Source organism: Aptenodytes forsteri, unplaced genomic scaffold (assembly GCF_000699145.1).
Source record: "Aptenodytes forsteri isolate BGI_AS27 unplaced genomic scaffold, ASM69914v1 Scaffold80, whole genome shotgun sequence".
Taxonomy (NCBI): domain Eukaryota; kingdom Metazoa; phylum Chordata; class Aves; order Sphenisciformes; family Spheniscidae; genus Aptenodytes; species Aptenodytes forsteri.
In genome coordinates this window covers 504,952-521,241 of record NW_008795026.1, presented here as the reverse complement: position 1 = coordinate 521,241, position 16,290 = coordinate 504,952, and the positions used below count along the sequence as shown (strand labels likewise).

At 42.8% G+C, this 16,290-nt stretch overlaps 1 protein-coding gene across 1 annotated transcript in view; it reads left to right on the top strand.

The window, feature by feature from the left end:
- Positions 1–14,932, top strand: part of OXSR1 (oxidative stress responsive 1) — a 76,044-nt gene extending 61,112 nt beyond the window's left edge. Inside the window, exons 12-18 of the mRNA XM_019471179.1 lie at positions 4,171–4,206; positions 6,051–6,206; positions 8,770–8,843; positions 9,803–9,855; positions 10,271–10,339; positions 11,261–11,325; positions 12,270–14,932. Coding sequence (XP_019326724.1) covers positions 4,171–4,206; positions 6,051–6,206; positions 8,770–8,843; positions 9,803–9,855; positions 10,271–10,339; positions 11,261–11,325; positions 12,270–12,344 — 528 coding nt within the window. The 3' untranslated portion in view covers positions 12,345–14,932. The remainder of the gene's footprint in view (positions 1–4,170; positions 4,207–6,050; positions 6,207–8,769; positions 8,844–9,802; positions 9,856–10,270; positions 10,340–11,260; positions 11,326–12,269) is intronic.
- The last annotated feature ends 1,358 nt before the right edge of the window (positions 14,933–16,290 follow it).

Here is a 16,290-nt window from a genome sequence, read left to right as displayed (position 1 = left end):
TTGAAAATCCTCCGAAAATCAACACCTTTCCCTCTCCCAACACATACACGAAAAACTCCAAGCCCAGATTAACCCCCAGAAACACAGAAGAGTAATGCATAATGATCAACTAAAAGATTACAGTAAATTTCCAGATTGCTGACTACTGGGAGGAAGACTGTGGATTTTGACTGTAATGGCTTGTCTGTTCCCTTTTCACTACAGCAGGTAGCTTGAAGTAGACTGTGTTTTAATCATTCTGTCATTGAACTAGTGAGACAGTGAAGGATTTTTAGAGGAAGCTTTTCAACATGAAAGGGAAAAAAAGCAGTATGGGTTTGAAGCATTTATTCCTTTACAACTTTAACTTTTCTCATTTCTCTTTCATTGGTCTTCCTTCTACTGGTGTTCTGTATAGACATTTAAATATTAAATGCAAGATTTTGCATTCTTTTAGCATCCTTTGAAATGCTTGGGTTTTTAAAGGCCACTATTGATAGAGTAATTCCATACTTTGTGGCAACAACTATTGTGTCTTTTTAAAGAGCTTACTATATCTAGCTTCGTATTACACAGTCGAGGAGGATCTCTTGGTACCAGGTGGATACTACTGAAATTCTTGATCCTTTATAAGCTGAAATCTTCTAAGTTCCTTTTGTACGTTAAAATATAATGAAATTTTAGGAGGGAATATTGCGAAAGACCCTAACTCTATTTCAGAGATTACTTAGAACTTGTTCTATTGTGTCTCTAAGCTCAGGGTACTATGACTTAGCACTGTTTACTGTGTTTTGAGTGGTACTTGTTTCATTCCTCTTATGCAGAAAAGAGCAGACTGACACACAGGTTTACAAGCTTCTTTTCAAGCCAGTTTTTTTTTTTTTAGAGCTTTGGCGTATTTCCTTATACTGCTGTCCTGATCTCTCTAATTCAGGCCGTGCTTGGCCTTTACTTCTAGGTCTCCCATTCAAGAAACCTTTAGGATGGGTGTTGGAGCAGTAGATCTCAATTCAGTTACCTAAATGTAGATGTATATTGCCATTTTGGAGGCACCCCGTGTAGATACAATGCAGAACTTTAGGAGACCTGTACCTTTCTGGAGGTCAGGAAGGGCACCGTGGCATCTTAAAACTCACTACAGGTCTGCCTAGGTGTTTGAATCCTGCCCTGGGTGTCTTTCCTGTGCACAGCTTTTGAGTCTTTTTCTTCAGCCCGAAGATGAAAGGATAAGAACGCCTGTGCACTTCTTGCATTTGATCCCTTTTCAAGCAATCTTAAGACTTGTATTTAAACTGCCAGTGTTTGCCACAAATACGGTGGTGGTGTTGAGGACTAGTGTTAATCCTGTGTTTTGGCCATATTTCAAACGCAGGGTGTAAATTTCACCTGCTTGTAATCCCGCTGCAATTTTAACTAAGTTGTAAGATAGAATAACTTACATTAACTAGGTGTTAACCTTTTATTCCTGCCCATGGCAGAGGGGTTGGACTAGATGGATCTTTAAAGGTCCTCTCCAACCCAAACCATTCTGTGATTCCGACTGTACCTGTGTTTTATTGCTGTCAGCCTTAAAGTAAAAGAATGGCTTGCAGATTGACTTAATTTGCTAAAATACTCAGTATTATCCTGCATAAAAGCTTCTACATAAATGTAAAGTGTATTTTTAGCTCGCCTCCACTTTACAGAAAAAATAAGGTGAATTTAATATGTACAAATGTGTATTTTACAAGTCTCTTGCTAGGACTGCACCTGAAAGCAGACAAATAGTTATTACAAACAACCAGAAATATCTGCCCAATTCATTGAATAAGCTGATTTGCTGGCTCAACATAACCTTTTGGATATAAAGACTTACTGAACTTCTTTGCTTTTGGTATTTAAAACCTTGAATTCGAATTAGAGCAATTGTGCTATGTGGGCTCTTAAATAATTCGCTTCTGTTACTCAATAAATCTGGGCAGTGGCACGCGGTGTGGTCACATTTCACTGGCTACTCACATCATCTCTGATTACACAAGCAAAAGTAAGTTAGAACTAATACATGTCAGCACATCCCCAAAGTCATCCTATTTGTGCCTTAATTAGGTAAACATCTTTTAATGTTTGTCCTATTTCCTTTCTGTCGGTTCATGTTTTTTCTTAGTTTACCTCTGCCGTTTATCTGGGTTAGTTGTTAGCTGTGGGGCAGGGCCAGTGTTTCCATACTTGTCTGTACAGTGTCTAGCACACTGCGATCTTTCAGACAAGCTCCTTTTGAGTTATTCCTTGAGGCATCTGGGTACCCTTGGATATGAGCTTTGTGCCTGAAAGAACAGGGCTGCAGCCACGGCCTCCAGATGTGGAGCATGGCTCTTTATCTCTGGGAGCAACGCCACGTTTTTCATCTTGCCTGGTAACTGTCAAGTGAAGGCTCAACATACTGAGATGGATTTACCTTTCCAGCTGCATGACTTTTTTCCTGACACTGTCTGCACATAGTCACCGTGAAGGAACTGTTCCTTCTCCTCCTGTCCAGAGGGTTTTTTGCAACTTGCTGTTCTGAGAATAAGAGCTTTTACTCTCTCTCATGAGAGGCCTCTAGGTCATATGTTACAAATTGCTCTGATCGGCTGTTGTGGTTTAACCCCAGCCGGCAACTAAGCCCCACCCAGCCGCTCGCTCACTCCCCCCCCGGTGGGATGGGGGAGAGAATCGGAAGAGTAAAAGTGAGAAAACCCATGGGCTGAGATAAAGACAGTTTAATAGGGAAAGCAAACCAAGGAATTCATTCACTAGTTCCCGTGGGCAGGCAGGTGCTCAGCCATCTCCAGGAAAGCAGGGCTCCATCACGCGTAACGCTTACTTGGGAAGACAAACGCCATCACTCCGAACATCCCCCCTTCTTCCTTCTTCCCCCAGCTTCATATGCTGAGCATGACGTCATATGGTGTGGAATATCCCTTGGGTCAGTTGGGGTCAGCTGTCCTGGCTGTGTCCCCTCCCAGCTTCTCGTGCCCCCCCAGCCTGCTCGCTGGTGGGGTGGGGTGAGAGGCAGAAAAGGCCTTGACTCTGTGTCAGCACTGCTCAGCAGTAACAAAAACATCCCTGTGTTATCAACACTGTTTTCAGCACAAATCCAAAACACAGCCCCGCACTAGCTACTGTGAAGAAAATTATCCCAGCCAAAGCCAGCACATTGGCAGCAGTTAAGTTAGTGGCATTGGTTAGTGCATAAACTGGCTCAAGTTAAGATAGTGGCATGATGAGACTTATGTTCTTCTGTCAAACTTGTACTGTCCTAATCGCAGCCTGTCTTTTAGACCATTGTGTGGAGAAGGAATATCTATTTTATTAATCCCAGCATGGACCAAGCCATCCTACCTGTCTATCTCCACATGGTAATTCCTCCTGTTAGAAGTCAAAGCTGCAGACTCTGTTAATTGCAGGGCTTTCCAGGAGTACTTGGCAACTCCTTCCGGCTCATGTGGAATAGCTAATGCATGTTATCTTTGTTTTACTGATAAGCAAAGATTGGTTGCATTGCTTTGACTGCACTTTCCCCTCCATTCCACCAATCTCTGATTCACTCCTGAACTTGTATACAGCTGTCAGTTTTCTGCATTCTCTCACGGAGAACATAGCATAATGCAGAGTCCAAGGGCAAGGAGAGCAGGCAAGAGATTTCTTTCTATAAAGCAGTACAAGTAAGGCTGACTTCCCTTCTCCCCCCCCAAGGTTTTGTATGGTTTAAGCAAGTTGGTTTGCAAACTGCTTCCCTAAGTATACGAAGGGGTTTTGTTTCCTAGCAGAATTCTACAAGGCTTGTGTGGCTTATCTTTTTCTGCAAGACTTGGGTAGCTTAAAATGGATTTTGCCGTACTGGTGCACAAGTGATTTGATCCAATCTGAGTGATCTTCAAGAGTACTGGATTTTGCTAATGGTTAACAATGCTAGCAGCTTAGGTATTGTATGCCACTGCGTAAATATGAACTGCAAGTCCTGGAACATGACTATATGTTTCTGGGTATTATGATATGCTTTAGCTTGCCAGCAAATTGTGTGGCTTCTCTTTTATTATGCATCTTAATACATATACATAATTTGAAAACAACTATGTAGATTTCATATGTTTAGTGTGGTTCAGAAGAGTCCTTCTAGTCATTAAGTCTAATTTTTGTCAAGGCAGTGACAGTTTTTTCTTTGTTTTTCAGTCTCCCAGAGTGAAAGAACCTGTACAGAATTCCGAGGTAAGTTATAATTGCAAATGACTTCCCGAAATAATGACTCCTAGTTGCTGCAAGGAACACGCTTTTATTAGCCTTTGAAAACAATATTGTGTGAAGTAGAAGCTAGTATCTAGCTGAGCTCTGTTTGAAAACCTCTCTATAAAAGGAATCATTAGCTGTGTAACCCCAAGAGGTCTTTCTGAGTTAAGTTTGGTGTATATCTTTCCAACTTTACTTGCTATGGCAAAAGTCTGTTTGTTGTAAGATAGCATTGGTCAGGAACACGCTTTTATTAGCCTTTGAAAACAATATTGTGTGAAGTAGAAGCTAGTATCTAGCTGAGCTCTGTTTGAAAACCTCTCTATAAAAGGAATCATTAGCTGTGTAACCCCAAGAGGTCTTTCTGGGTTAAGTTTGGTGTATATCTTTCCAACTTTACTTGCTATGGCAAAAGTCTGTTTGTAAGATAATGCATTGGTCACAAGAACAACCTAAGCAAAACAACTGTGTTCCGATTTCCTCTTTAAAAAAAACCAAACAACAAACCACAACTTTAAAATGTCTGTTTTGCATAGTCTAATTCACTGGTTTGGAACTTATGCTCAGAAATGTGAAATAAATCTGTGGTAGTATTTAATAGCAAACTTCAATTACAATTTATAATCTGCCTTCAGTTCTGTCCTGTGTTTCTTATATTAGGAATATTAGTATATCTTATCTTTCAATGATAGAGACTGCTTATCTTCTAGAGACTGTACTATGTCTTTCTTTTCCCTACCTGTGTGGAAAGATAAACAGGGCTGTCTCCTAGAAATTAGTCTTGGGTTAGGCTGTCCTGTTCTTCCTTCATCTGTTTCCAAAGATTGATTATAAAGGGAGATCTTAAGAAAGACTACAGTTCTGCCACTGTAATTTGACAACTTTAAATTCAAAGAAAATGCTGAAAACCAGAATCCCTTTGGGATGAATTTCCCCATTGTGATATGTCCCTTAATATATATTGTGGTTTGGAGGTCTGCTGCCCAGGTTTTCAATATTCAAGGTCATTTATATTTCCTACAACTTAGTGGAGTAAGTTGGAGGGCACACTGAAGAAGTGCCATCAAGCTTACAGTTCTTTGGCTACCATGTCAAAATCAGTTTCTCTGTTCTGAATAACACAAGAGGTAAAAGAGGTTAAACTCTCATTTATCTCTTTTCCTCCACCCCCAAATTAATTGCATATGATTTTTTTTGCAAGGGACTAACTTAGTAAGTCCAATCCTAAACAGTCTTGTCTTGAGCTTAAGTTCTTCAAAACACACTAAATTCACTTTTCAGTTGAATATCTGGATTGCTCTGACTCTGACATTTGTTTTACTAATGGATAAATTGTTGATAGTTATAATGCTTTGCTAGGCTGTGTTCTCTGAAAGGAACTACAAGTCAAAGCAGAGTTGCTCTGCTCTGACTGCATGGCTACTTGGAAATATAAGTAGGACTCGGATTCTGAGAAGGGCAGAAACTAAAGGGATAGGGTGCTCTCATCCAAGCTAGGATATGATCTGTGTGCATCCAGCCTTGCTAGCTGCAGTGTGTAATTTTTGTCCAGGATCCACAGTCATGCTGCTATCTTGGTTTCTTATCCTTCTTTACTGGTGAGTAAAACTTGAAAATATCAGGCCAGAAGGGGTCCCTGGACACGAGCAAACATTGAACCCCTTGAACGCCAACTTGGGATCGGTGTTAGTGTCCTAGAGGCCTAGGAATGCCCTTGGCATTGAACTTCTCTGAGTTATGCAGCAAAAAAGCACTTTTTGGAAAGCTGGGGCTTGAGTCAGAACTCCTGAGTTCCTTTTCTCATTAAAACGCCATTTTGCTTGCAGTTATTCCCATCAGCTGAGCCGCCAGGTCCTTCACTCAATGCTCCAGCACAGGCACCTACTCAACTACCTCAGGCTACAGGACAAGTACCTGCACAACCTCAAACTGCTGTACCTCCACCTAGTCAGGCTCCTCCAGCAGCCCCAGCAGCAGCCCAGGTAAGATCAGAAACCCTTCATACCAGCTTTCAGCTTTGCACTTTGCCGTTCTGTTCAAGACGTGCTAAAATGATCTAAAGCCGTGAAAGTTGCTTGTCTGGAGTTGCATTAGTGCTGCTGCTTATGCAGAAGTGACAGCTGGCCTGGTGGCTTGCAAAAGGAAGACAGTCAATGTGGGCACAGCAGTTTTTCATTCTTATTCTGTGGGTGAGCAGTGACGACTTATGCTGTTCAGGGAGTGGACTCTGTTTGGCTTGAGGCAAGGTTAAAGGTAAGAGAAAAGGAGAGTCTCATTTAAGTAGCAGCTGCTTGTTCCTGGTGTTTAAGGTTCAGCACAAACAGGCTCTGATTGTGTGTCTCAGCATCACTGGCATCTGTGGGATAAAAGTGGAGAGAAAAGTGAGAGGAAGAAACTAGAACGTGCAAGTTCTCCAGGCTTCAAAAGAGAGACAGGAGGCCTGGGTTAAATCTGTCCTTGTAGCAGTCAAAAATTGTGGAGAAACTCCATCTTTGGGAAGCTCTGAACCTTGTGGTGCTTTCAAACACTTCCATTTCAAGCAGAGAGGGGATAATGGACCTTTGAGGGGAAATACAGGGAGTGTGAAAGCTTGACAAGTCCGTGTTTAATTCTTAGCTACGTCACCCCAAAGTGTAGGATATAGGTCAGATAGGCAGCCAGAGCAAAGTCAGGAAAGAGCTCTGACTTGTGTTAAAAAGAGAAAAATGGCCAACCCAAATCATTACTGAGGTACTTGGAACGTGTCTTGTGGTTTGCTGGAGTAAAGCACTGCAGAGTTTGCCAGACTCCTGAATGATGGCACCTCTTTTATAGAAGACACGAGTGTTCATATTTGTTGGTGGGGAGAGGCTGTCACTGTTGGATGGGGCCAAGCTAGCATCACCCTTTGGCGGACCCAAGGGCAAGAGGCTTGGCAGTGTTGGTCAGAAAAATAACTCTTAGTCTTACTCCTTCCTAGAAATGTTTCATTATTTTTATTTTAAAGAACGTAGAAAGATATGTATAACACTTCACTGCAGTCAGCTCATGTTCCTGTTTACAAAACCGTTAAAGACAGCGCATTAGTCACTAAACAAAAATAGAGGAGTTGGGGTCTGACATATTCTTGGCTACATTAAAAGTAGCTTTAATACTTAAAGCAAACCCCTTCAAATCTCTTGAAAAAGGGCTAGTGTTTAATCCCTGAATTTTATGCAGCAGTTGAAACACCAGCAGCAGTGAAGGCCAGGACTTTGGTAAATCGAAGTAGCAGTGTTGGCCTCAGTGGAAGTATTCCGATTTGCACTAGCAGAGTATCTTGCTCCCTGCCACTAGTGCCCAGTAGCTTATTTGTTGGTAGCTTGTCCTAAGGTGAACTTCATACCTTTGTGTCAGTGTGTTCTTCTTTATGGCTCCTTTTTGTCAATATGTTCTTCTTTACAGATCTTTTTATCAGTGTGTTCTTTACAGATCTTTCTATTAGTGTGGTGTTCTTTATAGTTCTCCTGGTTCTTGTAGCTCATTGGTTATTGTTTTGCAGACCTCTGGGCCTCTCTATGGGCCCTTCTTTGTTTTCATTGACCTAGTAAAGCTTTCAGCTTCAACAGAAACAAGATTGTGATCAGAAGCCCTGAGCTGCATTGCTGGCACAAGAGCAGCAACAGATGGAGTAAAATACTAGTCTTAAACAAAGGGTTATTTTTTTCTCTCATGAAAAAGCAAGTGATCTAGGTGAAAAAACTTGGTCAAGACTTCAAGGCTTAAATTATCAGCCTAGTGTTGTGTCTGTCTTGTTACTGCAGATTTAAAATCCCTGGCTCAGCATGTGCAGTACAGATGACTTGCGCAGTGGAAGAGTGACCGACCCTTCTCTGTTTTGTTTGGGGTTTTTTGGTGGAGATTGATTAACAATCATCCCTTTACTGGAAGTATCACAAGTGCTATAAAGATGGACACCTCTTGGATCTTTCCTACTGGAAATCTACTGCTGACCAATATAAAATGCTTTGATTACAGGTTCCGATAATTACTCAGAAGTAATTTAGAAGTGAAAATAGGCAGCTATAAAATTGCTACTAGATGCTCTTAAAGCCTTTGATTTCACAAAAAAGTAACTGAGAGTATATGCTAATCTGCCAATTAAATTATTTCCTAGGTACTCTTCACAATTGTATCAGGTTTTTAGATCAGATGTTTGGGGCAGGGATTAAAACACAGGAGGTCTTGAAGCTGTCATGAATGCCCCAAAACCTTAAGTTTTGATGCAAAGCAAGAAGTCTCTTTACATTTAGCACTTCTTCTGAAGTCTCCTGCCATTGTGGCATTTCTCAAAGCTGTGTAGCTTTTACTCTTTTCAAGACAATTGCAGAGAGGACCTCCTGGGTTACTATTTAAGCGCGAAGTTCTCCTGTTTCATTAGTCTGTCGTCTTTTTCTCTGTAGTGTCATGATTCCAATGATGAGTTAAACTTTTATTTGTATTTGTAGTTGATCAAGATTATCTCTAGTTTTAAAACCAGAGAAAGGAAGTGTTAATCTGCTTTAAAATGATGTAATCCTATTGCAGGGCCCACCTGCCCCTGCTGCAGCTCCGGTACAGGAAGATACGAAAGTCCCCATCAGCCTTGTACTAAGGTTAAGGTAAGGACACAAAACTGACCTGTTCTGTCAAAGTGAGCCTTTGTAGAGAGGGACACTGGAAGACTTCTGTAGTGCATCTTGCCATCTGCCTTTTAATCAAAAGGGTGGTGGTTATATGTTGTTTGTCAGCTTGGATTTCATCCACTCTTCTGAAACTGGGACCCAGAAAAGCAGTTTATCTCATCCACTTCTTCAGTTTGGCAAGAGTTGTAGATTGAAAGAGTTTTGATATTTGTATAAATATTCCTAAACTCTAACGGGGTGGGAAGGAAGGAATTAGCCGGGTTCTCTAAAGGGGGGATCAGGGATCCAGGGGTTCTAGCCTTGTGCTGGATCATCTGACTATTCAGGCACAACTTCAGACTTCAGCCAGTTCTGAGAGTGAAGAGCTTTTACCCAATTCAAGGCATGGATTCTAGTCTCTGTCCCTAGAAATAGGCAGAAAAAGGATTGTAAGAGCATTCTACTGTCATTACACATATTGATGTTTCTCATTTAAGGAACCTGCCTCTCATCTCTGTAGGCATCTTGGTTGTTGATAGGCATTGGACTGGGACTTCTGAGCATCACCTCCCAGTCATTCCTGGACAGTTGCGTAATGTGTGTACATCTGCAGTCAGTGAGTGCTTCCTTCCTCCGAAGGATGTGCTCCAAGGATATATCTGCTGACAGATGAGTTGCTGAGACAGTGGAACAACGTGGCGTTATACCAGAGAGGTGGCACTCGCTTATCCTGGACTTCAGCCCACTCAGGCTGAGTCAGGTTGAGAGGCAGAGTGTGCTGAGAGCCCTGTGTCCAGATGCACACCCAAGTGATTCGTTTCTGCCCTATGAGGGGGAAGGGTGCAATGAATTCACTTCTCTTCACAGACTGATTATTCAATGACAGCATTTTCTTTTGGGCACCGATCAGTGCAATGAAACGGTCTCTTCTATATAAAATTCTCTTCTTTCCACAGGAATTCAAAAAAAGAGCTCAATGATATTCGATTTGAATTTACCCCAGGGAGAGGTGAGCTGGTGGGAAATTCCAGTGTGTGAAGGTGGTTTTGGTGAAGGGGAAGTTTTGTGTTTGGTGTTGTGCGGTTGTGTGTATGGAAACCCCGTATGAGTGTCTGTCCACAGCGCCTTCCTAAAGGGCTTGCCTTATGGTTGGGCTTGGAGCACTGCTGTTGAGAAGACCCTTCTTGTAAAACTGTTCATGGATATGACTGAAGTGCAGCCCTTCGATGAATTCCAACTCAGAGTTTGACAGCATAGCTCAGAGCTGTCTGGCTGCACCTGGTGTACACCCTAATACCCATCTTGTGTAAACAACACTTTTGCTGTTTGGTTTGTACAAGATCCTTTAGGTTTCTATGTGATGCCTTCATCAGCTGGACAATTTCTGTTATGTGGTGACTGGCCCTTGGGTTTCTCCCCAACAGATACTGCTGACGGTGTGTCTCAAGAACTCATTTCAGCAGGTCTTGTTGATGGCAGAGATCTGGTAATAGGTAATTATGTATTATTTTTTTCTGCTTTAACCATTTCAGTCATTTTTTGTGTGTTTAAAATGACCTGATTAGTGGGTACTAGGAGAGTTTGCTGTGGCCTTGATTTTCTACCCCAATGGCTCTACAAAACTGCTGTTAATTCTGGTGGCAGTTCTGTGCCAGTACATTTAGGCAACCCCCAGTCCACAAGAATAGGATCTAGTTGGAAACGTTATGAAGCAAGTGTTCCTTGTAATGCAAAATGAAAGCTAATCGATGCATTAGCTAAATCATTATCATCTGACATATATGCATTGCCAAATTGCTGCACAAGCCTGTACTGCTCACAGGTCCTGTGCAAGAGAGGTCTGGGACTGGAATCAGCCAGGCTTTTTTGTTTTAAGTAGGGCTGGGGAAGGAAGTATGAAGTGCGCATGCACTAGGGCAGCAGCACGTGTTGCTGCACTTCAAGTGAGCGTGAACAGCTAGATGAACAGCTACCTCTAGCAACAGTTTGCTAAATAAATGTGTCCTTCTGTGCAGCAGGTGAGACTTTTAAACTGTCAGCGGTGCCTGTATATTTCAACTACAGCAAACAAAACTGTTCCTTATACACAGGTCGCAACATCTGGAAAGGCTGCTAGTGCAAAACTAACGGGATTTCCAGGTGCAGTCAGGCAGTTTATTACTACTAATCCCACCACATCCAGGAAAAAATAACTACCTCTGAAAAAGAAGCAGAGTAACAAATGATAACATTTTCACAGTTTAAAGCTTTAGATTTAAGTAGACTGAGTCTAATTGAGACCTAAACTTTTTCTATCGTTTTAAAAAGTTCTAAGCTTGCTGAGTAATAGAAAGAGGCCTAATTGGGAGTTTGGGCTGTTTTTCTCTAGTCTGTCCTAATATTTGCCCGTTTTCTTTGTGTGTGTGTGATTTCAGTTGCAGCTAATTTGCAGAAAATTGTGGAAGAGCCCCAAGCAAACAGATCCGTCACTTTCAAACTGGTATTTATTCCTGTTCCCTAATTGAACAAGTTGTCACTTGCAAAGAAAAGGCATTGCATATAGATGCCTGTGATGTCTACTGTAGGCATCTAATGTATGCGCTCTAAATCCTCCCTTCTTTCCCAAAGCTTCCTACTGGTTGTCTAACAGTAGGCAATGCAGGCTCCCTGCTTGTGTCCTCTAAGCAGCACCCGGGTTAAATAACCGTGTGAGATGATGTGCTAACACAGACATTCCCGTATCCTGGCTAATAAGCATATAACAGTGTTACAAAAGGGTATTTTCTGTGCTTGGAACATACACTTGCCCAGAAAGGGCAGAAATATTTCAGGGAAGGTAAGTGGGCTAAGAAATGCCGCGGACTCCTTTCTTGGAGGAGGAGAATGGGGAGGGTCCAGATACATCGTCTCTGAGGAGGAAATGAGGAAATGAAAGGAAAAAAAAGGGGAGGGAGGGGTGCAAAAGAAGAGAGCCAAAACTAAAAGAAGGTAGGCTAGGAGAGGAGAAAGAACGGCAGATGGATCCTTCAGAGGTGGTGAAATTCAGAGGTAGTTATAGTGGCAAAGCGAAGGTGTAACCAGTTTATTGGTAGTGAAGCAGTAAGTGCCGTTATTTTTGACTCTTTCTGTAAGGAGTTTTCACTTGTTTTGCCCCAATTAGTGCACGTAGCCCTAGTCAGAGCAGACATTGGCAAAACTTCAGTCCCAGCCCTTCCTAGCTTCAAAAAAAAGGCAAAAAAAAAAAAAACAACCCCCAAACCAAAAAAAACCTGCTCAATTTTAACTTTGGGTAGTGCGAGCTGCTGAGTACAGTGCAAAGCTGTCCTGTGCCTGCTCCCTCCCCAGACCGTTTCTGATACACCTTGTTGTGAATATGTAGCATGGTATGTATCAGAGGGTAGAGCATGTGTGTTGCTATTTGGATCTCTGTTCCTTGTGTTTCAGGCATCTGGTGTCGAAGGCTCAGATATTCCTGATGATGGCAAACTTATAGGATTTGCACAGCTCAGCATCAGCTAAACAGTGGTCCCAGGAGATGTTTCCCAACTGAGAACCCACATGTACATATTCGTAATGCTTCTGTTAGCCTAAAAAAAACCACTACTGCCAAAGAATTGAACTACAGCCCCCTTCCTAGAAGCTTTAACATTTTCCTTAATAGGATCACAAACCTTCCTGAAATTACTGATGACGTTTACACCTTTTGTAAACAACTCTCATGTTTTTGTATCTGTCATCTCAAACATGCAGATCCAACACATCATTGCCTGCATGTTCATTTTATTATTGCCTTACTTTAAAGAAAAATACTACTGAGTACGAAGCAGGGGGTTCCACTGCTCTGATGATCTTGCCTAAATGTTTGCTTACATGTGGTTTCATTTTTTTTTCACTTGCTATTTTTGCACAAGTTTTAATACTGAACAGATCTTTTTTGTTCTTTACCTGCTTCTCCTTCCATCTGAAACACCAATGTACATGTTGTTTGGGTCACCTGGAGTGCTGAGAAATCTGCTTCTCTTCGGCTGTGTTTTTTTTAAAACTGCTGGTTTGAATGCTTGCACTTGAGAAAGCAAGCCAAGTCTTAACCCACGGGAGGGAGAGTCGTCTTCCCTTGTGTTTGTGTTTTTGAGAAGTTCCTTGACTTTGAGGTGTTAGAAGTCAGCTTCCCTTTGTAAACTGCCTTAATTTTTTTTTTTTTTACTATTTTGGTTCTTTCCACATGAGTGCCAGGCGTGGCATGAGGGCTGAACCTTTTAATTTACGTTAAGCAGTCCTTCCTCAAAACGTCTTTCATTCTGCATCTTAGATGTAGTCTGTTCTTGAAGCAGACCAATGAGGCATTGCTGTCTGGAAACTGGTCTTTCAGATGATTGACAAAATATTTGTGGTCAGAAGGAGAGGAGATCTGTGTCACTCTGCATTTGGAAAAGATGCACTTCGAACTGTTCCTGAAACCCAGTCTGTTATGCCTGGCTGCGCGAGTCCTCCCGACGTGTTTCCCAGTCCTTTGCAAACTGGTACCCGTGGAACCATCCCTGTCGTGTTTTACAGAAATAAAGAATCGCCAGTAGAGTGGTAGTACTGGGCAAGCGGGCGCCGGGCTGTGTCCCTCCTGCACTAATCGCTTGGGTCGTCAGCCTTCTCGTCGGTCCAAGCCTCGACGTTCGATCAGGATGTCACTGAAACCCTGTCACACACGTATTTAGCTTTTATTTCTATGTGGTGTTGAATTTGAGTTTCTACATGAATAATATAAATTATACTCTGAGTTTGATAAGAGACACTTGTAATGCAATATGTGAATAATAAATGGTGTTGATTTTTTTTTTTCCTACTGTTTCACAGTTGGCCTTTGTAACTGCTATTGGCTCTGGAGTGTTTTCTACACAGAAATTGTAAGCCTGTAATTTAACACGCAGATGGAAACGTGTTTGGTTTCCATCAGCCACAAACAATGCAGAAACAGAGTGTTAAAGCGAAATGACTGGGTTCAATTAGGACTTTTTTTTATTTCCAAGTCTTCAGATGAACAATCTGTATTTATATATTGTTCTCTATGAGCAGCTGTGGAAGCTTCCTGAATTGTGTGTATTCTTTTTATACCGCCCTTGTTGCTGTTAGCCTCTAGGTGGATACTGGGTCTGTCCCCGTGGGCTATTTGCAGCCCCATGGCTGGTGAGTGTGAAGGGGAGGGAGAGGAGAAAGAGGGCTTGGGAGCAAGAGCATCCCAGGGTGCTGAACGGATGCTCTCAAGAGCCCAGGAAGCGGGTGCCCGATACTAGGGAGTTGGTGGTGGCTGGGTTTGGCCAAGTGTGTGCATGCATGTGTGTGTGGCACCTCTGGCACTTTCTCCTGTTGTCTGACACTAAGCACTCCCTACGGCTTTCCCCATCGAGCTTCTTGGCTTGGGAAGAGCAGGCTGGCATCTTGATTTCCATGTCACCCTGTGGTCGATATGGTTGTATTGGAAACCCTTAGGATACGGAGGCAAGGTAGTCTTGGTACAGTATTATTTTCCCTTCTGCCTGCATGCCATGGGGACCTTGTTCATTTGTGTACTGGTGCTGAGAAAGGTAGGACTCAAACTGCTCAAGCGGAACAATGCAGCATCTATTTATTAAGTTATTCCCCACCTTACCAAAGCCAGGACTTAGAGAGCTTGAGCTCACACTAACCCAAGGCTCCCTAGTTCTTTAATGGAGAAACAAGCAAGGAAGAAACTGATGGTTTTTGCTCTATAGATCTCCAGATGTTTTGGGTAGGGATGCAAAATATTTACTTGGGCTATTACAGTGCTAGACAACTGTCTCTTCTGATGTTGTTCCAGTAAGTGCCAATGCTGTTCATAATTGTTTTCCAGTGTCATTAAGGATTTGGTTTTTGTGCAAATTTCTGATCTGAACCTGGAAACAGGTGGTAATTTTAAGTTAGTTCCTACTTTTAAGGACAATGCTCTGTTAATGAAAACGGATCCTCTTCACAACTTTGGTGTATTGTAGATTATAATGAAAGATGTAAATTATTCAGGCTTTTTTCCTTTTTTGGACTTTGTATTTTACTGCATGTCTCTAATTTTTAATCAATAAAGAACAAATTGTCCATTGCCACGTGTTTGGTGTGTGGTTTATGTGTCTTTGGGTTGGATGGTGTATCTTGGGGAGGGGGCTTATCTGAGTGGTGTCTGCAACCCCTGGGGCACTTCTGTTTGGGGTGCTGGGAGGTTCAGCAAACCCCAGGAAGACTCGGTGAGGAAGGGATGGGGATGCTTTGCAGGAGTTGTGTGCAGAAATGGAGCCAGGATGGCACTTAGGGTTGTACCCTGAGGGCTTGTCTCCAGTTGAGAGGTTTGCTCCAAGCTCTGCATGCCCTGTGCAGCTGGGGGTTTATACCTTGAGAAGTGTTGGGAGCATGAACACGCTCCTTTCCACCTCCACAATACTTGTTCTTTCTGAATTTGAAGCTTCAGGGCAGATCTGATCCCAGAGGTGCCTCTGGGGTTTCTCCCATATGTTTGTAGTGGAGCCAGGACTTCAAGAAAATGCACTGACGGTGAGGGGCAGAGCCCAGGCATGTCCTCATCTCTCGTCATCCTGACAGCTCTTAGCTCTAGCTGGGTTGTTCCTCTCTGTAAGCACCAGTATCCCCCGCTGCGGCGTACTTGTGCCAGCGGTCATGCTTTGGGCTGCGAGAGCAAGGAGGTGCCTGAAGTGAAAGGTCTTGTCCAAGTCTGCAGGTGACAAGACTGTTGGCAGACTGTTGGTAAACCTCTTGCCATGAGATTGAAAACACTTCTGTGACCCGGCACTGAGCCACCGCCATGGTCGTGGCAGTAGGTTTGTCACGGCAAATGCTGCAATTCCATGTCAGTTAAACGGAGTGGGCATCTGGACAGCTTTCCCCCAGTCATGGTCATCTTTTAACAGTGACCTTGGCCACAACCTTTTAGTGTTACCTAATGTCATGCAAAAGAGAAGTGCCTGCATGCAAGCAGACTACCTGACTCCTCCTTGGAAAGCCACCTCTATAGCACCGCACTGGAGAAACCCTGGAGTCTTCCTTCACATCCTTCAATATCTCTTGCCCATCTTCCACAAAGGAAGGAAATTTTCAGAAACGAAGGGAAATGTTACCTGAGAAGTGAAAAACCCTAGTATTTCTCACTGGAGGTCCTTTTGGAAACTTTTCCCTAATATATGGCTTCTGTTCCCAAGGTGCTCTGTTCATTCAAACTCTGACGGCTTTGTTGACATGATTTACCCAGAGCTTAGTGGGGTTTTGTTTGAGCGAGGTCATGATGTCTCCGTTAAGAGAAGCAGAAGGGGTCTTCCTTCTCAGAGTGTGGGAACGGAGAAGTTTCACTAAAGCTTCAGGGACTGTCGAGGGCAAGGTGTCTGTCTTCTGGGAGGGGATAGGGATGGTCCAGTTGTAGGCATGTTCCCCAGGCCTTTTGGCTGGGGCACGC